Source organism: Sceloporus occidentalis, unplaced genomic scaffold, assembly GCF_023333645.1.
Source record: "Sceloporus occidentalis isolate IW3139 unplaced genomic scaffold, rSceOcc1.0.p SCAF_18, whole genome shotgun sequence".
NCBI lineage: Eukaryota > Metazoa > Chordata > Lepidosauria > Squamata > Phrynosomatidae > Sceloporus > Sceloporus occidentalis.
In genome coordinates, this window is record NW_028316998.1 from 2,035,623 (window position 1) to 2,062,649 (window position 27,027).

General features: G+C 41.2%; 1 protein-coding gene across 1 annotated transcript in view; it reads left to right on the forward strand.

Moving 5' to 3' along the window:
• The window catches only part of LOC149302544 (GPI ethanolamine phosphate transferase 1-like), a 130,394-nt gene that overhangs the window by 67,067 nt on the left and 36,300 nt on the right, over window positions 1-27,027 (forward strand). The window contains exons 17-18 of the mRNA XM_089482227.1: window positions 1,371-1,462; window positions 17,204-17,315. Coding sequence (XP_089338353.1) covers window positions 1,371-1,462; window positions 17,204-17,315 — 204 coding nt within the window. The remainder of the gene's footprint in view (window positions 1-1,370; window positions 1,463-17,203; window positions 17,316-27,027) is intronic.

Genomic DNA, 27,027 nt, shown 5'->3' on the forward strand with positions numbered 1-27,027 from the left:
TGTGGGTCTACTGGTAATATTTGAGATAGAGTTGCATAATATGTAGTTATGCAATATGTACATACATTATGTCTACACATTTTACCCCTGTATCCACATTGTAACAACTGCACTTAACTTAGCCAATTTCTTTACCTGTACTTGCGGTGATGTTAGTCATGATTTCAAAAGTGCTTTCTTTCCTGTCAGGTTTATTTCTTTTTTTTTTTTTATCTGTAACAAAACAGCCCAAGGCACAAAGCTATCCATAGATATTAATACCTTCAGTCAGCACACTCAATAAAATGCTTGTAATAAGCTCTGCCACTTTTGTGACCACAGAGGCACTTGCCTGGAATCATCAGTAATACAAAATGATGTCCTTTAGCTACTGTTTGATTATACCAGAAAAATACTGCAAACTTGTCTGGTGTCTTTCTTCAACAGCTAAAGTAATCATGTAGGGAATGTTGAGAATGTACCCAGCAAAATCTTAGGAGTTATGATTGTGGTGGCACCTTTTTTAGATTTTTATTTTTTTTGCTTCTGTAAGGGAAAGTTGCTATTTTACTCATTGTACAGTGCTGTAGAATATAATGGTACTTTATAAATCAATAATTATAAAAATTATATTTTTTAGCGAATAATACTTACCAACAATCACCACAGTTCATTGTTTCCTGATATTTTTATATTTTGTAAGAGGTCCAGTAATCAGCAACAAGGAGAGAAAGTCCTTAGCATACAATGTTTCTTGTCATACAGAGGGAAAAATTATATATTATTAAAATATTTAATAGTCATGTAGACTTTTTTGGTAAACGGTGGTCTGCAGCTTGGTACACGGTTGCCTTTTAACAAGACGGGTTTATCCAGTTAACCTAGTAGGTCAGAAGCTAGCTCCATGGCCGTAGACATGCACACTCCTAGCAGCAATAATACTGTCAGCAAAGTAAACAGTCTTAAAGCTGTTTTTGTGCACAGTCAATTTCTTTTTTGTGATAAGTTCAGTGTTTCTTTTCCGATGTTTCATAGCCTCGCTTTGAATCCACTAGGATCATTCAATCACTGGGAAACTAAATGGGCTTTCTGCATCTATGCACAAAAACACGCCTTTGCCTAATTCACTTTGGCTGCTTCTGTATTTAAGATCCAGCAGTTCTTTTAAAGATAAATCATTTAAAAGCTTTTATTCCCTTTTAACTGCATAAAAGCTACTTGTCTCTATACGTAGTTCTGGCATTAGTACTATCCAGTAGATATTGCTTCCAGTAGTGAGTGTTGTAAAGAGCACAATTGATTTTGTTATTGTGTCCATTTTGTTTTTGTAAATAATCTCCTGCAGTACTGGTATTTACTTTTTTTCTTCTTCTCCATTTTTATGTTTGCAGATAACATCCCTGAGTTGGGTTGTGTTGTGTTTGCTGCTAGCACTATTTCCCTTGATGCCTGTTGTTGGGAGAGAGCCTAACATCACTCTGGTGTAAGATCGGTATTGTCTTCCTGTGTCACATTTAGTACGCACTGATTCAGTGAACCTTGTCATATACATAAGCTGTTGTAGAGGGGGGGAGGAACTCTCTGATGACATGGAATCCCATGTCTGTTCAGCGGTTGCTGATTGTTCAGCAAGTATATATATATAATAAAAAAAAAACCTAGAAAACTGGTATCAAAGCTTTTTATTTCTGCTTGTTTCTTATGTACTAACTTGGTATTTATTTTGAGATATACAGCGCCCTCCACTAATATTGGCACCCTTAGTAAATATGTGCAAAGAAGGCTAAAATTGTCTTTATTGTTTAATCTTTTGATCCTTTCTTCAAAAGATGCACAAAAATACTCTGCTCTCATGCATATCAAACCACTGCAAACACAACACGGGCATTTAAAATGTTAAATATATGTGTGGCAAAATGATTGCCACCCTTTTAGTGAATACTTTATGCTACCTCCCTTTGCCAAGATAACAGCTCTGTGTCTTCTCTTATAATGCCTAATGATGTTGGAGAATACATGGCAATGGATCTGAGACCATTCCTCCATAGAGAATCTATCCAGATAGAAACATAGAAAGTGACGGCAGATAAGAACCAGTAGGCCCATCCAGTCTGCCCAACCTCTGAGTACTTTCCTTTAGTACTTGCCCTTATCCTATATCTAGCTTGGCCTTATGCCTATCCTTCACATTTCGAGGTTGGGACTGGGATGACCATGGTAGCACCTTCATTTTATGACCAGTAAACCATTTTTTGTTGATTTTTATGTATTGGATCATTGTCCTGCTGAAAGATCCAACCATGGCCCATTTTAAGCTTTCTGACAAAGGGCAGCCAGGTGTTCATTTAATATCTGTTGATATCTGTTGAGTTTGCTTTTGAATGAGAGTAGAGGCTTTTTTTTCTTGAAATCTCCTTTTTGGGACATCTATGAAGCTGGTCAGTTCAATTTACCACCTCCAAACCTATGAAAACTAGAGACCCCAGGCTATTTCAAATGCTAGTATTTTAACTTAATTTCCATGCACCAATTGTACCACCAGCCTTTGTCAAACTTTATGGTAGTACATTTTTGTATTTTTCTTCACACACATTTTACTTCAGGTATGCATTTACAGCTCCTTTTATATGCCACTGTTAAGCAACATCTCCTGAGTACAGTGATACTCCCCATGCATTGGTTTATTGGGTTGCTTGCGGGGCAGTTTACCCCATCAAATTATTATTTTTGAAAACTAGACAACCCAGGGTATTTCAAATGCTGGTATTTTAACTTTTGCTGTGCATACATTTTACATCTACCAGACTTTGTCAAGCTTTATGGTAGTAATTTATTTGTATTTTTATTCTCCACACATAATTTACTTCAGGTATGGGTCCTGGTATATCAAACACCTCTATATGTGTTCAGCAACATCTGAGTACAGTGATACCCCCATGCATGTGTTTGTCGAGTTATTTGGGAGGTAAAATGCCACCTTTCTGAGGTGTGCTTTTTTCGGAATTGATCAGTCTCTGCCCATGTAAATGTCTATATATATATATTTGGACTGGGTGGTTCCCCTGATGGGTATATCAGTGTGGGATTATTTTAAAATCTTACTGTTCTTTTTTTTTTGCTATTTTTTTTTAATTACTTTTAGCTTTTATTATTTTACTAATCACACTGTGATTAGTGAGCAGGGCTCCATTGACTTGCATGGTTGAATGCAGTACCTGTACCTGTTTGTCAGTTGGCCCCGCCATCTTGTAGGTGACGCTTGTACTTGCTATTCGGAGCAATCACAAGGTGTTCAGGGTAGGGAGATTGTGTTGCTGAATGTCTCCATATTGAGGCATGTCAGCAACACCAATTAAGCGTAGGAAGCAATTGCTGATTGCTTCCTAACGTCCACGGCTAGTCTCACTTGTGGTGTAATATGGCACATCCTTTGGATGTTAATGCAATTGGAGAAATAAAGAGCATATCAATTCAGATATGTGATTATTAATTGACATTCAACAGATCAGTATAATAAGGAAATACAAATAATTATTTAATAAATATTAAATAATAATTGCACATCAACAAAAAATGAGGGTGGTGGTCAAAATATAAATGAACCACCAATTAGATAATCCTTAACCCATTGAAATAATTGGACACCCAGGTGGGTTAATCAGTGACTTGTAAATTTTAGACATGATACAATTGTAATTTTGTATTGTTCAGGTCCTTGTTACTAATTGACCTCTACATTTGCCCATAGTCTGAGCTGTTAAAAGAGCCTGCGAAAATAATTTAGTTGCATACTTAACATACCTTATCACTGTGCTTCTTTGCGATAGTATTCTGTGTCCATATTCTGACTTAGTATATTTTTATCATTTCACCAGAGAAATTGTCATTTTCCTCAAATGCTTTAAAAAGAAAAAAATTAAAGGTGGATTGATCGTTAAAATTCGGATTATATCTAAGCGGACCACTAGAGTCCAGTTGATTCATTGGGAGCCCCTCCAAATCTTTTAGATATCATGCATCTCTAAATGTTAATCTATCATTAGAAATGTTACTGTCATTTTGATGTAACTCATTATCTAGACATAAGAGATTATCTTCATTGACCCCAGTTTCAGAGGCCATTGGTGATGTGAAATTAGAGACACTTGAAAGGCTGCAAGATGTAATTGTATCAAGGCCTACTTCCTGGGAAACTGAAATAGCCACAGACATAGACATCTTCCTGTCTGTTTTTTTCACTGCCTGATGAGATCTCAGAGTGGGTATTCCTATTTAAGCAGATTTTCTATTGGTTCGCTTATATTTTTCCATGTGTTAGCCCCCAAAAGACATCACATTTAGGAGCCAATACTGGATCAACGACACTGACATGTAAACCAGACAGGGCATAGTCCACATTACTAGGGCTGCAACTAACGATTATTTTAATAATCAATTAGTTGGCCGATTATTTTTTCCATTAATCGATTAATCGGATAAAAAAAAACAATATGCAAATTTTTCGTTTATTTAAAATAATTTAATGAACTGGATGTTAAAAAACAACTTAAAATTTACATTAACATTCTTATTTTGTTATGATGTAATAAAAAACAATATTTTCAAAGTACAAGAACCCAAACACAATATTTATGAAACAAAATAACCCCAAACATTCTGAAAAGAGGTGGACTATTACTGTTCAAGAAACTTTGCCCCAGCCCTGGCACCCTGCACCCAGCACTTTGCACCCAGCACTTTGCACCCAGCACCCTGCACCCAGCACTTTGCACTGTGCACCCAGCACTTTGCACTTTGCACCCAGCACTTTGCACCCAGCCCTGGCACTTTGCACCCAGCACTTTGCACCCAGCCCTGGCACTTTGCACCCAGCACTTTGCCCCAGCCCTGGCACTTTGCACCCAGCACTTTGCACCCAGCACTTTGCACCCAGCACCCAGCACTTTGCACCCAGCACTCAGCACTTTGCCCCAGCCCTTTGCACCCAGCCCTGGCACTTTGCACCCAGAACTTTGCACCCAGCCCTGGCACCCAGCACTTTGCACCCAGCCCTGGCACTTTGCACCCAGCACTTTGCACCCAGCCCTGGCACTTTGCACCCAGCACTTTGCACCCAGCACTCAGCACTTTGCCCCAGCCCTGGCACTTTGCACCCAGCACTTTGCACCCAGCCCTGGCACTTTGCACCCAGCACTTTGCACTGTGCCCCTGCACCCAGTCTCCAACTCTGCCCTGCACCCAGCCCTGCCCCCACACTCACACCCTGCCCCCACACTCACACCCTGCCCCCACACTCACACCCTGCCCTGCATCCCCACCCCCACTCTGCCCTGCACCCAGTCTCCCACTCTGCCCTGCACCCACACTCACACCCTGCATCCCCACCCCCACTCTGCCCTGCACCCAGTCTCCTGCCCTGCCCCCACACTCACACCCTGCCCTTCATCCCCACCCCCACTCTGCCCTGCACTCAGTCTCCTACCCTGGCCTGCCCCCCCACCCCCACTCTGCCCTGCCCCCCCACCCCCACTCTGCCCTGCCCCCCCACCCCCACTCTGCCCTGCATCCCCTGAAACCCCACCCCCACCCCCGCGAATCGCTCTGTGCGAATGGAGCCACTCGCACAGAGCGAATCGCACAGAGCCACTCGCACAGAGCGAATCGCTCTGTGCGAATGGAGCCACTCGCACAGAGCGATTCGCACAGACATGAAGAATACTTACCTCCGGAACGCGTCACATCCGTCACGCAACTAAAAGAAGGCGGAGACTGCAGAGCATGTAGCAGAAGCGGGGAACGCTCGTGGAGGTAAGTAAAAGGAGCCGAGTGCTCCAACAACGAATCGATCACTCGATTAATCGATAACGGAAATCGTCGACAACGATTTCCGTTATCGATTATTATCGATTTTATCGATTCGTTGTTTCAGCCCTACACATTACCATTATTATCATCAACAATGTGCAGACATGATAGGCTTAGGTCACCCTGGGCATCTTCCTCCTTGGGCACCTCCTGGAAGATATACAACTGCTGTGGACTTTCCGGTGGATTACAAACTTGCAATAAATAAATATTTTTGCACATTGAGGAGTTTGCACCTTTATTTGCTGGATTGTGCAGAAATCTCCTTCCTTACTATTGTTGTGCTACATACACCCATCTACTGTCTGGAGAAGTCAGGTACGAAGTGGTCTTCGTAGAAGACTTGCAGCCAAAAAGCCATACCTCTGATGTGGAAACAAGACCAGGCACCTCAACTATTCACAAAAACACAGGAACTGGGGTGCTGAAAATGGCAGCAGGTACTGTTCGCCAAAGTGTTTGCAGGCAAAGGTGAAGCATGATGGAGGTTCCTTGCAAGTTTGGGGCTGCAATTATGCAAATTGAGTTGAGGATTTGGTCAGAATTAATAGTCTCCTCATTGCTGAGAAGTACAGGTAGATACTTATGCATCATGCATTACCATTGGGGAGGAATCTGATTGGCCTCAACTTTATTCTTCAGCATGACAATGACTCCAAATATACAGCCAAATTCATTAAGAACTATCTTCAGCATAAAGAAGAACAAAGATATTTGGGAGTGATGGCATGGCCGCCTCAGCTCCCTGATCTCAACATCATCTGTCTGTCTGGGATTGCATGAAAAGAGAAGCAAGTGAGGCTGCCTAAATAAACAGAAGAACTGTGTGCAACAACCTACCTGCTGAGTTCCTTAAAAAACTGTGTGCAAGTGTAACTAGAAGACTTGATGCTGTTTTGAAGAGTGGTCACACCAAGTATTGATTTGATTTAGATTTGATTTAGATTTTTTTTTTTACGCCTGCCTGAAACATATATATATTGTGATTAGTACTTTCAAGTTCTTTTTTGCCTGGGTGATTCCTTTTTCACACTGGGTGCAGATATTGTATACATTTCCTTTAGCAATAAAATACAGAAGTATCAAAAATATTTTTGTCTAATATTAAATCTGAATTCAAGATCAAAATTATGCAACAATTCCCGAAAATCAGACAGGGGCCTTTTTACATAACCATGCAACCATGCAAACCATGCATGTTATTCGGTTTTGGTAAGAGAAGAGTTAACTTAAAAGTCTGTTTTGTCACACTGTTAGTGCTTCAAGCGTAACAATCAAAACAAAAATAAAATCTATAATAATGTACTTAAGTGATGAATAGATTGCAGAAACACGGCTGGAACCATGCAGTTAACAGATGAAAAAATTAACTGGAGAATACTGGCAGCACGTAGATTAAACATATGATAGTAAAGTCAGGCTTTCTCTGAAAATAAAGGCTTTTCTCTAGGGTTGTGTTAACTGTTCTTCATTGACAATGTAGGTGGGTGAACATCTGTAATATCCAGATAATGTCGCATGACTGTGAAGTGTTGGTTGTAGTTTCGTAAACAAAGGATAAGATTTATTATTAATAAATAAAAAACACCCTTAGCATCCCAATGATGGAAGAAAATCTGCAAATGATTTAATAAGTCCTTTTTTTCTTTTATACGATGGGTTGCAGAGAATAGTAGACATACATTACTAGAACACATAGAATACATTACCATGGAACTTGTTGCTGATTTGGAAAAAATAAGGTCTAACAAAAAAACAGGCAGACTAGATGGGCCAAATGGTTCTTATCTGATGTCAAGTTCTGTTTTTCTATCCCAGAGAGTCTCTAAGGATGTCTTGGTACATTTTCAGTTTCCCCTTTCGAATGGTCTGTGATTCTTTTTTGAGGTCTGTGACTGCTTTGGGAAAGCCATGGAAATTAACACTCCTTGCCCTTCCTTGGACAATCCTAAACACAGCTCCGATGTGTGTTTAGGATTGTCATGCTGGACAATTAATCCACATCTATAAAACATTAATCCAGAAGCAATGGCATGCTTCTGTTGAATTGAGTGGTATGTCTGTTTGGTCAAAATGTAGTTGATCCTGTGCAAACCACTAACTCCAGAATAGGCGAAGCATCACCACTCCTTAATATTTTGTGCACCATATTTAATGGTAGGTTTTATGCATTGTGATGTTAGTCTCTCATGTGGTCGTCTCATCACATGAACGCAACCACACAGTTCAAATTTTATTCAGCAGCAAACAGGATGTTTTTCCCACCTTCCACTCTGAAAGTTCTGTATTGTTTGGCCCATACTAAACATTTAGGCTTTTTTCCAAGGCCACTAATCTCCCACCATGCTTTGCCGTTCATCATTTGGACTATGCTTTTGCTTACTGGGGTAGAGCATTGCTAGTTCAACTGGCCTTGAATACGGATACTGTTTATTTTGCAATGGTAATAGCTTTATATAGTAGTCGTGGGTGCTTTGCTTTAGGTCTGCTTGATCTTGCTTTGGATAAAAAAAGGGTGGCTGTGGAGGGGAGGCTGTGTGCCCCACAACATAATCTGTGGTCATAAACTGGATAGGATGCTAGGTGAGAGATACAGGTACATCATGGTACATCATCTTTAGATTAGAGATAGGTAAGCATCTAAAAGGAAAATGTGATGGAACAATGATTTAAAGTGGATTTATTACATCTGGTCAAAATACGTTACTGAATCCCAAAGCTTGAAACTACCACTTACTTGCATTGGGGTTTTTTCTCATTAAATGTTAATTTCGTTTTTTGGTATACAGATTAATATTTTGCAGCTATGATATCAGATCTGCTTACAACAATTAACTTTGTTAGCAGAGTTAAATAAAAAAAAGTTTCTGTGACTGTGGACATTGTATATACCGTATTGGCTCGAATATAGGCCGCACTTTTCCCCCCCACTTTAAGTCTTTAAAGTGGGGGTGCGGCCTATATTCGGGGTCTAGTGCCCGACGCCCAGAACATGCAGTCCCGGGTGCCGGGCAGGGTTAGTATACAGATCCCCCGCAGCGGCACTTTCCACGCCAGCACTTTCCACGGGGGGGGTGCCGGCACGGGAGGTTGTCTAAGCGCATCGTGCGGATGGTGACCGTCCGCACTATGCGTTTTACCTCTGCCCCCAAGATTTACCAGAGGAGACTCCCGGGTGTTTTGCGGGGCCGCCGGGGGACATCTACGCAATATGCGTACACAACTTCCGGTGCCGGCACATCAGCTGAGTGCCGGCACCGGAAGTTGTGTACGCGTATTGCGTAGATGTCCCCTGCCAGCCCCGCAAGACACCCGGGAGTCTCCTCTGGTAAGTCGGGGGGGGGGGCAGAGTGGCAGCATATATCGGGGGGGGGAGGAGGAGGACAGTGGCAGCATATCTCGAGGGGGGAGGAGGACAGTGGCAGCATATCTCGGGGGGGAGGAGGACAGTGGCAGCATATCTCGGGGGGAGGACAGTGGCAGCATATCTCGGGGGGGGAGAGACAGAGTGGCAGCATATCTCGGGGGGGGAGACAGAGTGGCAGCATGTTTTTTTGGTGCTTTTTTAAAGAAAAAAACTTTTTCTTTAAAAAAGCACCAAACTTTTATGGTGCGGCCTATATACGGGGGCGGCCTATATCCGAGCCAATACGGTACTATATCTAATGGAAATAGTGAATGTAAGGAAGTAGAGCTGGTTGCGCAGTCCTGGTGCTTCCAGTCTCACTGCTGTCTGATGATTTAATTATTTTTTCTACTCACGTAGCTTTTGGCCAGGCATATGCAGAATTTGCCAGAAGGCCAGTGAAAAATTGTAATGTATTTTCAGGATGTGGTAATATAGGATAACAACTTGATGTATTTTGCAGCAATTGCAAAGGTGGAAAGTCTATTGTTGACAAGTACTCCCAGATTCTTCTCCGTAGTGGATGTGTCCAATAAGCAACCATTCCGTTCTTAATTAGAATTCTTGTTTTTCCTCTCCAAATGAATAATTTTAAGTTTTCCTGTGTTTAAATACATCTATCATTTGTAGTGGTGGGCTGAGCAATATATGGCCATATAATGTGGCATAATCTCCATTATTATTCACTGGTCATGCACTGAATTTTTTTTTTGTTTTGTGTGCTTATCAGTCATTATTATTCTAACAGCAACTCTGGAATCTGAATTAGTTATGCTTTTTAGGTTGTGCACTCCTATTTTTTGTGCCATTCTTCTGTCTAATCTCTTATTTTGTCAAAATCCCTTTGCGGCAAGATGATATCCATTTCTAGTTTGGCATATTCAGCCTGCTTATGAATAGGTATTTACTATAAAGCTTTTTTGAAAGCCAATACGAGATTGTTTGGCAGGTTTATGCATCAGCTCAGTGCCCTGATGTGGCAAATTAATGCCCAAGTGAAATTTATCAAGGTTAACCTTCAAAGTCTCATTTTCAAGATAAATAGGCTTTGGGGAATGTCAGTTGAATGTCCCCATTTTATTGTTGCACCTCATAAAATCACCTTGATTTTAGTGTTGTCTCTTGTCAAACTACAACTACATGGTGCTGTTCAGTACTGATTTACTTGTGCATCTGATCCATTCCTTAGTGATATGTGGCATTGTAACCACTGTGTTCATTTGGATTTGCCATAGTATAGGTGGTATCCAAGGTATGCATCAGAATAGCTCCAAATACTATTATTTCCATTAAGATTCAGTTGTGATCATGAATACTATTTAACAACCAAAATGTTATTCTACATCTTTTTGTTAACTGTGTTAATGGCACTGAAAAAGAGAGTTGCAATGATAATAAGGTACAGTAGATTTAAATGAATATAATTGTAAATAGCGATGTAGGGCCGCAACAACTAATCGATAAAATCGATAATCAATAATGAAAATCATTGCCAACGAATTTCATTATCGATTAGTTGAATTGATTTTGTCAAATATAAAATGAGGGTTTTTTTCAGAGCAAATGCACTGAAAAATACCCTGCGTCTTATAATCCGACCTCAGAGGTCGGATAATAACACTAAGATCCAGATCCTCCGCAGTGCTGCCGGGGACCCGGATCCTTCTCTCTGACAGCCAGCGTGCATCCTCCGCTATTGTCCTCCACTTCCGCCAGGACTTCTATGATGGAGCACCAGCATGACATTTCCTTCCGGTGCTCCACCATAGAAGCCCTGGCCGAAGTTCTGGCCAGTAGAGGCGGAGATTGTCTGCCCGCATTGCAGAGAGGTGGATCCCTCATAGCGCTGCAGGGGGCCTGGATGTTCCTCCAGGTCCCTGAGGCGCGCAGACAACACGCAGAGGTTTGTCTACGTGCATCTCGCAGACACTCAACGGCTTCCCCTACTAGACACCAAGAAGTCAGGAGCATGGGGGTTAGTTTGGGGGGGGGGGTTGCAGAGTGGCATATAAGGGGTATAAGGCATATTTGAGGGCAGAGGGGCATATCTGGGGTTATAAGGCATATCGGGCACAGTGGCATAAAAGGGGTATAAGGCATATTTGGGGCAGATGGGCATATCTGGGGTATAAGGCATATCTGGGGCAGAGTGGCATATAGAGGGTTATAAGGCATATTGGGGGGGCATAGTGGGATATCTGGGGTATAAGGCGTAGCAGAGAGCACTATGGCATATAGGGGTATAAGGCATATCTGGGGTATAAGGCATATCTGGGGGGCATAGTGAGTATAAGGCATATACATAGTGGGTTTAAGGCATATCAGAGGACACAGTGGCATATCTGGGGGTCACAGTGGCATATCTGTGGAATAAGGCATATCAGAGGGCACTATGGCATATAGGGGGGTATAATGCATATCTGGGGGGCAGAGTGGCATATCGGGGGTATAAGGCAAATCTGAGGTGGGCAGAGTGGCATATCTGGGGGGCAGAGTGGCATATCTGGAGGTATAGGGCATAGTGAGTATAAGGCATATACATAGTGGGTATAAGGCATATCAGGAGGTATAAGGCATATCAGAGGACACAGTGGCATATCAGAGGGCACTATGGCATAAAGGGGGGTATAAGGCATATTTGGGGGCACAGTGGCATATCAGGGGTATAAGGCATATCTGAGGTGGGCAGAGTGGGATATCTGGGGGTATAAGGCATATCAGGGGGTATAAGGCATGTCTGAGGTGGGCAGAGTGGGATATCTGGGGGTATAAGGCATATAGGGGATATAAGGCATATCTGGGAGGGTGGAGTGCATATCTGGGTGTATAAGGCATACAGGGGATATAAGGTATATCTGGGAGGCAGTGTGGCAAGCCTGGGCTTAGATGTGCATAACTGGTGGGGTGGGCAGGTTTTTTTTTTATTCTGCTGTTTGTTTTTAACAAAACAAAATAAATAAACGAAAAATTACATTTATTTTTTCATCGGAATAATCGGAAAAATAATCGGCCAACTAATCGATTATGAAAATAATAGCAATAGTTAGTTGCAGCCCTATTGCAATGCAAAGGAATAGGAACCTAAAAATACTATATATTCCTTTTGGGACCAGCACAGGGAATGATGAAGCTTATATCTTTATGAATAGATGATGGAAATATTTTAATATACATCATCTGGTTATTAAGTCTAGTGAGCTGCTTGATTATATGGCATCTCAGATAAACAATATACCTGTATTTCTCAATTAAGCTTAGGCCATAATTATCCAAATACTACTCTGAATACATCATTCTAAATTGTATTTTTAAAATGTTTTATATTTCCTTTTCCTATGATTTAATATGTTTGAAATGTTTCCTATTTAATGCTTAACTTAAGCCATTTTTACTTTGTCTGTTACAGTCAATATTCACCTAAGTTGTATGTACAGCTAATTACATTTCACAGATCGAGATCTGTTTAGGGAAATAAAAATGTGCTGTACTGGGAATACTAATTTTTCATGAAAGAGATGCTACATACCGTATTTGCGTGATTAAAATATGACCCTGATTATAAGACGCCCCCCCAAAAATTTGAATATTAATTTAGGGGCAAAAAAAGCCTGAATATAAGACTACCCTATAGGAAAAAAGTTATTGTTAGTAAATATTAATTCACATGTAAACTATTTATTTTTTCATATTTAATAAAAACTATGATTGAGAAAAAAATATTTTGTTTTTATTTTCTTTTATTTGCCAACCTACCACCCAGTTATGCACATCTGCCCCCCAGATATGCCTTATTCTCCCCTACGTTCACCGGCTCCCAGAGAGGAGGATCCCCCGCAGCACTGCAGGGGACCTGGATCCTCCTCTCTGGCAGCCGGTAAATGTTTGACAGCAGCAGCACTAGACACCAGGGAATCTGAAGAACGGGGGACAAGTCACGGGGGCAGAGTGGCATATAGGGGGGAAATAAGGCATATCTGGGGGGCAGATGTGCATAACTGGGTGGTAGGTTGGCAAATAAATGGAAATAAAAACAAAATATTTTTTTCTCAATCCTAGTTTTGATTAAATATGAAAAAATAAATAGTACTTGTACATGCTATGTTACCGACTGAATGAAAACTCTGTCCTTTTCTACAAAGAATTTACTTTCTATTTGTAAATACCTTGTGTTAATTAACTTAAAGGTATCAAGTTCAAGAGCCGTTCCTGTGGCACAGTGTTGCAACAGGGATAATTATGGACCAATTGGAGATATCACAGGATCTCCCCTGACCGGCGAGCTTAGTTTAAGAAATTATTTAGGACTTTAAATCCTGTGTGGCTGACCTATTGCTGTAAAGTGCCAGGATAATGATGTGATATATGCAAACATCTATGTCATTGGGAGGTATACTGTATTGAGGATTAGTCAAACATTGGCATGTTGATGTTGAAGTTGCTGGTGGATTTGGCCAAATGTCTTACACAAAACCTAGTGTTCCGTGTCCCTGCTATAAGTAAAATATAAGGAGAAAAAGCTATTGACTGCTTGACTGTTTTTAGATGTGCATTGATGTGTTAAATGGCATTTTTATACCAGTCTTTTTGGTTATGTTGCATAACCTGATGCTGTGACAATATTATTAAATATCAAATTGGGAAGTAAATAGTCTTGTTAGATATCAAGTATATTTATTGAATGACAACACATGTAGGTCATGTGGATAAAACATGGGATAGATTTACAATATGTAATGGTCCATAGACACAATTCCAATGTTATCCATATGGTCCTCCTTTTTGTCTGCATGGTGGGGGGTGCTGTTTATCAGTTGCTGAGCTGATTATTTTTCTTCATCCTTACTTTGATCTGAACCAGGGCTCGACAAATCCCAGGCGCCAGGCGCCAGAGAATTTTGTCCTGGCGCCTAGGTTTTGTCAGCCTCTTACATCCATAAAAAAATGTGGATGTAAGAGGCTGAGTAACCACACGGGGGCGCTGCTGCTGCTGTCTGCCCAGGAGTCTGGGCAGACAGCACAGCCACTCAGAGCCCGCCCCCGAGCCTGAGATCCCTCCCACGGAGTGATTCTGTAGGCTGAAAACGCGGTTGCTGCAAAACCAGCAATCGTGTTATCAGCTGCCACAGGCAGCTTCAGGGAAGGGGGTTGAGTGTTGATTGGTTCCCCACACAAGTGTGGGGACCTGACCCAACACCCCCCTGCTGCCTGATCGCTCCATGAGAGCGGCAGTGCAGCGTTAACCCCTTCAATGCCGCGATTTAGGGGTTCATTCCCGTTTTGTACGGGGCTCTGCTGCTGGTGGTCTGCCTGGAAGACCAGCAACAGCAAAAACGAGCCCCCACAAGCCCTTTGATGATTCCTGTAGGCATGGAAGCCTACAGCAGTCATCAAAGACTCCCCTCCCTGCAATGGCTGGTCTATAGACCAGCAATTGAGTCCCTGCCAGAGGCAGCTTCAGGGACAGGGGAGAAGGTTCTTTGGTCTCCACATGAGTGTGGACACCAGCCCCAACACCCCCCTGCTGCCTGATCGCTCCATGAGAGCGACAGTGCAGCGTTAACCCCTTCAATGCCACACTTGTGTATGACACATTCGTGGCATTGCAGGGGTTAACATTTTTCCCCACAAGCTTGTGGGGACTAAATATCAGTCAATGCTGTGCTCCAATGGAACATCAGCATCGAAAGAGTTAAAAAAAAATAATTAATAATAAAAAAAAACCAGCACTGACCTGAAAGTCCAGGGTGCTTCCAGGTCAAACGCTGTGAGTTTAGTAAGTGGGCTGATGATGATCCGATCACTCCTAACCAACTGTTAGTTTAAAAAAATCCTGGCTCCTAACTTTTTTACCTGGCGCCTAGATTTACAACAAATTTGTCAAGCCCTGATCTGAACTCTTGCTGATGCTGAGGCTCTAAGATTGTGTTGTCTAGAGCATAAATAGTATCAAATCTCTGTCTATGAGCTGTGATGGAGGATAGAATTGGCAGCTTAGTGCAGAGGCTGGTTACCACAAGTAAAACAAAAACACTTTACTGTCCCTGCATGCTACATGAGAAGATCAAAGATTATGAAGTACAGTCATGTGAAAAAGAAAGTGCATCCTCTTTGAATTCTATGGTTTTAAATATAAGAATATAATAAGAATCATTTATTTCATAGCAAGTCTAAAAAACAGGTAAATACAACCTCAGATAAACAACAACACATGACATATTACACCCTTTCATGATTTATTCGACAAAAATAAAAACAAACTTGAGAAGCTATGTGTGAAAAACTAAGTACACCCTTACTGCTTCCATAGGAATCAAGATGGAAGCTGCTTCAAAATCAAAATGCCCTTAATTGATTACCACAAAGGGTGACCACCTCTGGAGCATTAAGGTGTGTGTTAACAGAATGCAAAAGAAGAAAGATATCATCAATGATCTTAGGGAAGCAAGTATTGCTGCCCATCAATCTGGGAAGGCTTATAAGGCCATTTCCAAACAATTAAATAAAATCCATCATTCTACAGTGAGAAAGACTATTCAAAAGTGGAAAACATTCAAGACAGGTGCCAGTCTACCCAGGAGTAGACATCCCAGCAAATTCACCCCAATGTCAGACTGTGTAATGCTCAGAGAAATTGCAAAAAAAGCCACGGGATACATCTCAGACTGGCCTCAAATGTTTTAAGGAGTTGCCAGGAGACATTATCTTCTCTCTAAATAGAATGGCTCAGGTTTGCAAAGTTGCATCTGAACAAACCCAAAGACTTTTGGAACAATGTCCTTTTAAATGAGACCAAAGTTTGGCCCTAATGCATAGCATCATGTTTGGCGAAAACCAAATACAGCATATCAACGCAAACACCCCATACCAACGGTCAAGCACAGTTGTGTGGAGGCTTTGATGATTTGGCCTTGTACTGCAGCCACAGGACCTGGGAACCTTGTAGTCATTGAGTCGAAAATGAACTCCTCTGTATACGAAAGTGTTATAGAGATAAATGTGAGGCTATCTGTCTGCAGGGCCGGCACCACCTATAGGCAAATTAGGTGCAAATTAGGTCATTCAGCAAGCGCAGCCGCAGCTGTTGGTCACTATGGGGAGGAGTGGGAGCAAGTCAGCCAGTTGGGGGGGCTTGTGGGGGTGGAGCCGGGGGGCGGCAAAATGATGTTTTGCCTAGGGTGGCAAAAATCCTTGCACCAGCCCTGTCTGTCTGACAGCTAATGTTTGGCAGAAAATTGGGTTATGTGACAGGACAGGGATCCTAAGCACACCGGCAAATCTTCAACAGAATGGCTGAAAAAGAAAAAAATCAAGGTGTTGCAATGGCCCAGACCTCAACCTGGTTGAAATGCTGTGACGGGATCTTAAAACAGCTGTGTATAAAGAAATACCCACAAATCTCAATGAACTGAAGCAGCACTGTAAAAAGAAGTGGGACAAAATTCATCCAAAACGATGGAGACAGATAAAGTCATATAGAAAACAATTACTTCAAGTTCTATAAGCCATTGAATCATAAGGTGTACTTAGTTTCTCAAACACGGCTTTTTCCATTTAAGGAACAGATGATTGTTACTATGTCCTGATATGTAAAACCATATACTTTGAAGAGGGTGTACAACTGTCATAGCCCCTTCCAAATAAATAACAAAAATAATAACAAACACACTTTCTATGAATATATATTTTCGAATAAAAATGAGCAGAGGGGAGCTTCGTGGACTTCCAAATCCATAGTTATCATCCAGAATGATCATGTCTCATTGGAACCATAACTCTCAAAAGCAGATTTACCAGATTTGCAAATGTTATACATTTCTGCAATTAACATTTCCAAATCAATGAGAGCGTGCCTTAAAGCTAACATGTTTTAGTTGCTAAAAAAGTAGTCTTAGCACACTATTATTTGTCTGGTTCTTTCATGTAAACTAATTCAAGTTTAATCTTTCTTTTCAGCACTTCTGCTGGACTTGTTGCACTTCTGATTTCCTTGGCCTCCCTTTGGTTGCTTTGGAAAAACAAAGGGAGACATTTTGAAGAGCAAGATCTTGTAATATACATCTGCCAGGTCAGAAAAGCATCAGCATATAACAACCATTGCACTTATATTATTAATCACGTTATATTATAATTGTAATAATAATTTCCTGGCGTATTTAAAATGTTTAATTTGCAAACAGACGTAAAGCTGAATTGGCACTTTACCCAAATATTATGTTTTACTGTTATATACACTGTTATGTTAAATAAACTGATTTATGCTGTTTATAGGTTAACATACGAAAATATATGCAGTAGAAACTCGGCTCTTAAAATAGATTTTATCCTTTTGACTGTTAAGGAAGCAAATAAGCAAATCTTTTATTTAAAGTAAGCATTGGAAAATTACTTCCTTAACAGTTAAAAAGAAAAAAGTTTACATAATTGCCCATGCTGAATTTTGGCTGCTATCTTAACCACAAAGCTAAAAAAGCTCTTCATTTAAACAACGGTTATCTAACACAGTATAAGATTATATTTTCTGTTGTGAACACAAACTTAACTTCTTGAGCACTGTGTAACTAGAGGGACAAATTTGATGTGATAAGTAGTCTTAAGACCATATGCAACAATCTATGTACTTATCTGGTGCACATTACTTAGTGGCTGTATAACAAGTACCTTAATGCTATGGTTAATAGTAAGTTAAACATGAAGACGTTAGAGTGCAGTTAGATATACAAAAGAATAGAATATTCATGCCCTGGAGCAAAAAGTCTCCAGTGCATTACTTGCATTGCAATACCACAGGGGGAAATTCCCTTGCAGGAATGATCCTACTTGAAACATGTGAAAATTAATATATATGAGTTGTTGTCAGGTAGATGGAAACATACTCAAACTGATGTGGAACCCAGGTATAGGGAAGGCCTGATGTTGAAACAGAACTCTTTGGGAGTAGTCACAAACACAAATGATATAGAAATAAGGAGGTCAGAGATCAGGATAATGTTTGCCCAGCCAGGATTTAGGATCCCAGAGGTCAGGATAAATGTTAGTCAAGCCAGTAGTCAGGAGGCCAGACATCAGCATAAATGCAGGGACACAGGGAGTGCCAGAGAGCAACTTGCCTCTCTGGATGCACAGTATAACCATACCTCCCCTTGACCCTGAGATTGCCGGGTGAAGCACCGGTTCTCCGGGTCAAGACCTTAATCCTCCGGGTCAAGATCCGAATCCACCGGGTTGCGGGAGCGGGGTCTTGACACGCCCTGCTCCCCACCCATTTTTCCTTTAAATGGGGGTGTTGCCCGCTGACGTTAGTGGGCAGTCCTGGCTGCATCCGGCAAGGGAAGGCTCCAGAAGTTCCTAGGTATGAGTATAACTGAGCACCAGCATGATAAAAAGGGCAGGCTTATAAAGGTCCACAGAATAGACTCCAAAGCGTCAGATCTCTTAGTTGCACATACGTTGACACATCCGAGAGTCTAAAACACAACGTGCATTGCGCACATGACCACCCACAGGCGAGATGCCAAACAAGGCAGTTCTCGACCAAAGAAGTACACGTCCCGCGGGAGTGAGGATGATGCAGGCTGAGCAGTGAGCCACGGTGCGCCAGAGGATGAGGCAAGGTACGGACCTGACAGGATACCATGACATTTGGGCCCCCAGACATCATGTGAAAGAAGATAAATATTTAATACTGATTTATGTTTTCTTTGAACATAAGAAAATGCCAAGAAGCAAATAAAATGAGGTGGTGCTGCAACAAGTAGATAAATGGGTAAATTAGATTGGCCTGACAGTTTTGTGTCTGATGACAAAGCTATTTCTTTAAAACTGAATCGTGGAGAATGACATAACCAGAGACGATGATTCAGTGACTCCGGTTTCGGTTCAATACAAATTTATAGCTGTAGGCTTGGTAAAGGAAAATTGATCCCGACAGACACATGAACAATATGTAAAGAGCAATGTAGGCCAAACAAAATTGAGTGTGATAATTTGGTCACCAGTAATGATTGCAATGTCTATGTGGTTTCATGACTTATAACCCTTACCAACTTGTGTTTACCTGATAAACACCATCAGGTAAACACAAGAAGGTAAAGGAAATTTGAGAACAAATAGACATCTGGGAGATAATATTCCACTAAGGCATTGTATGGGAATAACTTTTTATTTCAGAGGAGACAGGGAGACCAGAGAAAATGAGATTAAAGAGAAAAAAGGTAAAAGAGAAAGAAGAGAGGGGACAGGGAGTTAAAAGAAACGCGGAATGAAAGATGATGGAAGAGACACGAAAGAAAAGTGGAAAGGGAAGAAAACAGAGAGGAGAAGGGTATAAAAAAATAAATAGAGAAAATCAGGGAAGGGCTGCACCTACTGGTCCTGGGGGGGGGCATATAAATCCAAGTGGCCTCATTGCCTCCTTGTAACTCATATATACACTAGAACACATACTTACACACAATTTTATTCATACACACTCACACTAACACATATACAGTAACACACATTTACATATACTCCCTAAGAGACACATACACAGTTATGCGCACACACAGACATACAAATTCATGCTTATACACATGTATACAAACGCTCTCTCTCTCTAACATGAGTACATACTCCCTCCCTTACCCACTTACTCACTCCCTCATGCAACACATCTTTCTTTCAACTGTGTTCCCACCTCCCTGGGCTGGACCAGAAGTCTTACCAAGGGGATGGTCCAAATAATGTGTGTAAAGGTGTGTAAGCATGAATGTGAGCACAGACACTCACACACCCACACACCACAAGGCACACACTAATACACACAGGCACTTATATTATATACCCAGACACTTACAACAAAATTAACATCCCCAGGCACTCACACCTACATATCCACATACCCAGGCACATGCTCTAACATACCCACATACACAGAAACTAACAGACCCAGGCACACACATACACCAGGCTATTCACTCTATGACTATGCTCTTGTGAGAGAGCCATTGAAATATGGAGTAGTTTGTAGAATGTTCCTATCTACGTATGTTATGCCCTTGGCTGGGTATTGTAATTAAAAGTACTCAATGACTGCCTATTCAAGAGACATTCTCATTGAACTTTTTGTCATGCTTCACGCAAGAAGATAGGAGAAAAGCAGAGGGCATTCAGTCTGAAGGTGGGTGTGCCTTGTTTAAGGTTATTCCATCACTGCAGTTTCTCTGTGTTCTACTGCATCTCTCCAGGTACATCCTGCCATTACTACATAACCATTGTAGCAAGTAGGCAAAGGCCTAGTTTGGAGCAAAGGCTGTGTTGATCCCTAACAGCAAGTTTGGATCTATGTTTTTTTAGAGTTCTCAGTAAACTATGCCTCTGGTTTGCTAACTTACAGGTTTGTTTATTAAATGGCCAGTGTGGCGGAAGAGTTGTGATTTCAACTTCCTTACATCACTTTTCGTTATGGAGGGCCAACATTGGCAGTTTTTTTTCGGCAAGAAGGGATCTGCTTGCTTTGCAAGCCACTTGGAGTGGCATAGAAAAAGTCCTGACTTGAAAAGGCAGTTCATGTTCGAAAAACCCTCCAATGTGGCATGAACCAAAACAATTCTGCCAAAAAGAGTGAGCCAGAATTCTTCCACAGCTATATTAAAGACCCATTGCAAGTTATCTCAAATGTTATATTGTAGTTGTTGCCGCAAAGTGTGGCACAAACAGTTATTGGGTTTAGAGGGGGGGGGGGGATTACTTTTCACATGAGTGAAACAGGTTTTGATTAACCCTTTACCTTCAATAAATGAAGGAGCTGCATTTTGTATTTACTCACATTGTCTGTCAAAAATAGAATAAATGGGGAAGGGGCAAATACTTTTTCACAGCACTATATATTGTCATTGGGGGAAAACATGTTGCCAAAATTAATAATTGAAACTACATAGCTGTTCTGTATAATGATTACTGTTGCAATGCAAAAGGATTCATTTCAGCTTTGTGTGAGATTACCGCATATGCTTGTCTCAGCACCGCATAGGTTGGTAATTAAAAGCTTGTCTGAGCCATAATCATGACATGTATTAAAAAGCATGTTGTTAATGGCAAAATAATAGCAGTACATCCAAGTGTATAATACCACTGTTCAGTGTTGTCCCAAAACATCAATCCCTGACCCATTAATTCCTGTATACCAACGGATTTTGATTACCCTGCTCTGTGACACTAGCACAGACAACCAAGACCAGTTTCAGCAGTTCTGCAATGACTGATTTCTTGCAACCTCTGCTAGCTTGTAATTCTACTTTTGCGCATTTTTTATTTTTTTTATTTTTATTGATTCTATCTACTGAGCAAAGGAAAACCCTGCAGACTTTTTCTAGTTACTACTTTGCAAACATTATACCTCTCAACTATGAGCTCAAATGCTACACTTTTACAAAGCATGTCATCCTCCTAGGTATGTGGGTACAGTTAAAGCCAGAGGGTGGCACTGTCTAGCACCACCCAACAGGGCATTCGTGTTTGTTGGCAAGTATGAGTGTATTGCAGTGTAGTAAATAACACTCACAATACTGTTTATATAATGACATAAATGTATTGGTAGATCAAACTGACTGTAAATGATAAAATATAAACAATAATAAATATTATGGGGATTGTTCCACTATGTTCCCCGGGCCAGCCTGCCATTGATTACAGTAGTTAGTGTAAGCCTTTTCAGTCAGGGCCCTCCTGATCTTTGTTTAGATAAGTCAAAATTCTTATGTGACATACTGCTTGTTATGTCCTGATTACTCGTACAGAGCAGAAGATTATGGCCAGACGATATAAATCAATGAATTATAATATATGCTGAAGCACTCAATAATAGGCGTTTTCATCAATAAGGACAGTATTTAATAAGGTATAGTTTTAAAAACTTATATTATCAGGAAATGCAACCAGAGAGATGACTGTTTTTTAAAAGCTTTTTAAATAGGGTGATAAGGGTTCTTATACTGTATATATAGATTACTGTGCAAAAGTAATGGCAGGTGTGAAACGTAAGAATACGTTCACAAATAGACATGTTAATACTTATTTATTAATAGTTATTTATATCATGGAATATAATGCAAAGTGGATGAACAGAAGAAAATTTTAAATCAAATCAATATTTGGTATGACCACCCTTTGCCTTCAAAACAGCATCAGTTCTTCTAGTATACTTGCACTTGTGTATGATTAAACAGTTATAACAAACAGGCTAATGATCATTAAATTTGTAGTTTGAAACACAATCTTCAACTAAAACAGAAACAGCTGTGTAAGAGAAATAAAACTGGTTGAGGACAGGTCAAACTAACTAACAAGATGAGGTTGCTAACAGCAGATTAATGTCAAAAATCATACACCATGGCAAGACTGAGAATAGCAAAAACATACAAGGTAGATATACTCAATCAGCAAGATCTCTCTCAGACAGAACAATGAAGGCAGTGGTTCCTTTTGAAGAAGAATCACAATAACAGGTAATGCTGAGGATGGTAGACGCAGTGGTTGGTAAAGTAAACAGTGCAGCAGATGAAAGACACATCACCCTTAGTTCTTTTAGCAATTCGATGACATCCAGCAATGCCATAATCTCAGCACTGGCGGAAAACCGTGGGACTCTCGTACAACTCATCTACCATCCAGAGAACTCTGGTCAGAAGTGGTCTTCATGAAAGACTTGCAGCCAAAAAGCTACATGGAAACAAGAATGAGCGATGCAAACACACAGGAACTGGGGTGCAGAAAATGGCATTAAGCACTCTGGACTGATGAACCAAAACTTGAAATAAATGGCTGTAGCAGAAGGTAGTTTGCTCACCGAAGGGCTGCAGAGTGGTTCAGGCAACAGTGAAAGATGGTGGAGGTACCTTGAAAGTTTGGGGCTGCAAATGGAATTGGGAAATTGGTCAACTTAATGGTCTCCTCAATGCTGAGTACAGGAAGATACTTAGACACAGAGGCATATCTACTGAAAATAGCGCCTATGGCAAGCACTGAAATTGCGCCCCTGTCCAAATATCTAAAACCCATTTACTAGCCCCTGCTGCCCATATATATATATATATATATATATATATATAAAAATATTAGTCCCTGCTGCCGATAGCGGGTATAGATCAACACACAAACCCAGATTCACTTGTGATCTCAGCACTGAAGGTATATATCAAATAAACAGAATCAGACATACAAGTCCTGTATTTGCAGGTATACAATAAATATATGAAACGTAGCATCGCAGGTATAAATCAACTGAATAAGACATATTAACCCTGTATTTGCAGGTACACATAAATAATGTATGGAAACATAGCATAGCAGATATGGATCTACAGAATAACACAAAAACCCAGCTTTGCAGGTAAAGATCAATTAGAATTCACATAAAAACACGGCATTAAAGGTATATTTAAAACCCCTTAAATTACAGGCATAGATCACAGGTTGCACAGCCCAAAGCCAGCCCTGGCGTCCACACTGCCCACATAGAACCTGACCAGCACCCAGATTACACACATAAGATTTGCAATCTTTGTCCCCAAATAGCCCAGCACAAGTCAACTTTGTCCCCAAACAGTCCGGCCAGTGCCATCTTTGTCCCATATACACCCTGCCTGTGCCATCTTGGTCCCCAAGGCTCAAACCTCCTGCTAGTGCCATCTTTGCCCTTCCACAATTATACATCTATGATACACAAACACTCAATGCATCCACACATTAACTCATGCTCTCCCTCATTCAGCAATTCATCCACACATTAACTCATGCTCTCCCTCATTCACTCAATGCATCAACACATTAACTCATGCTCTCCCTCATTCACTCAATGCATCCACACATTAACTCATGCTCTCCCTCATTCAGACAATTCATCCACACATTAACTCATGCTCTCCCTCATTCAGACAATTCATCCACACATTAACTCATGCTCTCCCTCATTCACTTAATGCATCCACACATTAACTCATGCTCTCCCTCATTCAGACAATTCATCCACACATTAACTAATGCTCTCAATGCATCCACACATTAACTCATGCTCTCCCTCATTCAGACAATTCATCCACACATTAACTCATGCTCTCCCTCATTCAGACAATACATTCACATATTAACTCATGCTCTATCTCATTCACTCAATGCATCCACACACTAATGCACACTCTTTACTTACCTCTCCCTCCCCTATCACTTTCTACCCCCCTCTCCCTCCCCTATCACTTTCTAACCCCTCTCCCTCCCCCTCTCTCACCTTGAAGTCCAGCGACGGGAGCACGATGCTGCTGTCTTCCTGCACCGCTCGCTGGTGCCCGCTGCTTCACTGCTGAGCGCCGTAATATGACGTCATATTTCGGCGACCAGCAGTGAAGCAGCGGGCACCAGCGAGCGGCTTTTAAACGCTGTCTTCTTTTTTTTGATGCGGGGGAGAACGAGGGGCGCCGAGCGGTTGCTAGGCGCCCCTCTCTCTCCTCCGCATCAGTGTTTAAAAGCCGCTAGCTGGTGCCGGCATTTCATGCTGAGCGCTGCATGAAATGCCGGCACCGGGACGGGGGTAGAGGGCTCGTGGAGGAGAATGAGGGACGCCGAGCGGTTTCTAGGCGCCCCTCTCTCTCCTCCGCATCAAAAAAAACGGCATTTAAAAGCCGCTCACCGGCGCCCCCCTTGAGATGGCGCCCATGGCTGCCATACCCTATATACGCCTCTGCTTAGACATCATGTAATAGCATCAGGAAGGCATCTGATTGGCCCCACATTAATTCTGCAGCATAGCAACATCAACCCCAAGCACACAGCCAAAGTTGTTAAGAACTAACTTTGACGTAAGGAGTCCTGGAAGTTATGGTATGGCTCCCACAGAGCCCTGATCTTATCATTAAGTCTGTCTGGGATTACATGAAGAGAGAGAAGCAAGTGAGGCTGCCTAAATTCACAGAAGGACTGTGGTTAGTTCTCCAAGATGTTTGAAAGAACCTACCTGCTGAGTTCTTGAAACAACGGTTTGCAAGTGTACCTACAAGAATGAATGCTGTTTTGAAGGCAAAGGGTGGCCACACCACATATTAATTTAGATGTTCACTCACTTTGATAAAAATAAACTATTACCCTGTCTATTTTAGAAAGTATACTTTACAGCATTTTTTCACAAACTTTTGCACAGTATTTATATATATATAAATACATATATGTGAGCATGGATGTGCAATTGTGCACGTGTGTGAGCATGGATGTGCAATTGTGCATGTGTGTGAGCATGGATGTGCAATTGTGCACGTGTGTGAGCATGGATGTGCAATTGTGCGCGTGTGTGAGCATGGATGTGCAATTGTGCACGTGTGTGAGCATGGATGTGTAGGTGGGCAGAGATGGAGTGTGTGTTTGTTTACATATGTGTGCTAGAGTATGTTGGAAGGAGGTGCAAAGGACAAAGAAGGCACAGACAAGTTGTTTGGGGGCAATGATGGCATAGACCAGCTGTTGAAGTTGGGGGCCCCGGGTAATTTTTAGCACCAGGGCCCTGTAGTTTCTAGTTACCTGAAAACCAAAATGTCTCTTAAGGAATAACCTTCTGTTTGATTGATCCCATAAGTAACTGGTTTTATACATATATAGAACACAAATTAAAAGTAAAACGCATTGCCTGCGGTTCCAGATTGCTCACTGCCTGCTAAAAATAGAATTTTCGGGTCAAGTCCACAGAGGATTCTCCTGAACCAAATCTATTTCATGTTTGATTTCATGGGAACCTTTAGAGCAGCTGCCATTTAAGTTTAAAAGCAATTAATAAACTTAGCCCTTCCATATCTCAGAGGCAAATTCATGACACAATTTCTAAATGATACATCATTCCACTAATCCTTTTATTTTTTTGTATAATGTTAACCCTGTCTGAGCCTTATTTTGTATTTATTATTTATATGAACAAGTTTAAAATGATAAACCATTTAACTGTCAAAATGAAAGGTCAAGTATGATTTAGTGCAAAGTTGCTATAAGGCAGTGATCAGTATTATGTTTGTAACTGTTTGCATTTTAAATTATTGTAAGTGTTGGCAAAGAAGCACAGCATCTTGTGTGCACTGAGAGAGATATTCTTATGCTTATTCTGTTAAAAATCTGAAAGTATGTGTGGTCCTCACTTTGTTCTGACTACTATTTCCTGGCAAATCTGATTACTGTGCTGGCCTGTTTGACCCCTCTCTGTCTTGCGTTACTGTGCCGACTATGTGGCTATGTGTCTCTACATGCTTAGTGTACAGCTCTGTCTATGCTGATCACACTGAAGATTCATGCTGAGTCTCTACTGTGCTCCATGAAACTTCTGGAACCATGGAACTTCAGTATTGACACCTATAGGAAGGGAAGACCGATCACGTGATCAGGCATTTCTTATATAATGGTGTACCAGCGCACGCGATCAGTCAGGAACAGGCAGCTTGATTTCCAGTGTAGCAGAGATGGAGCTCCAACAAAGTTAGGAGGTATCAGTACGTCCTAAGGGGTGTCTTGGCACAGCTTCTGAGGGTCGCAGACAGATTAAAAGACACATTTAGGTATACATTTTTCTTTGCTCACAGAGAAGTTACAATCACATACATAATCATAACCACCCTAGGAGGGCAAATTTAATCACCTCTGACATTACAAGTCATAGATTTCGTGTGTATGTATGTGTATATATATGAAGGGGCCCCATATGATGGCTCTCAGGAAAGACCACAGTCACCGTATTGAAAGGCTGTATGCCTTTAAAATAAAACATATGGTGA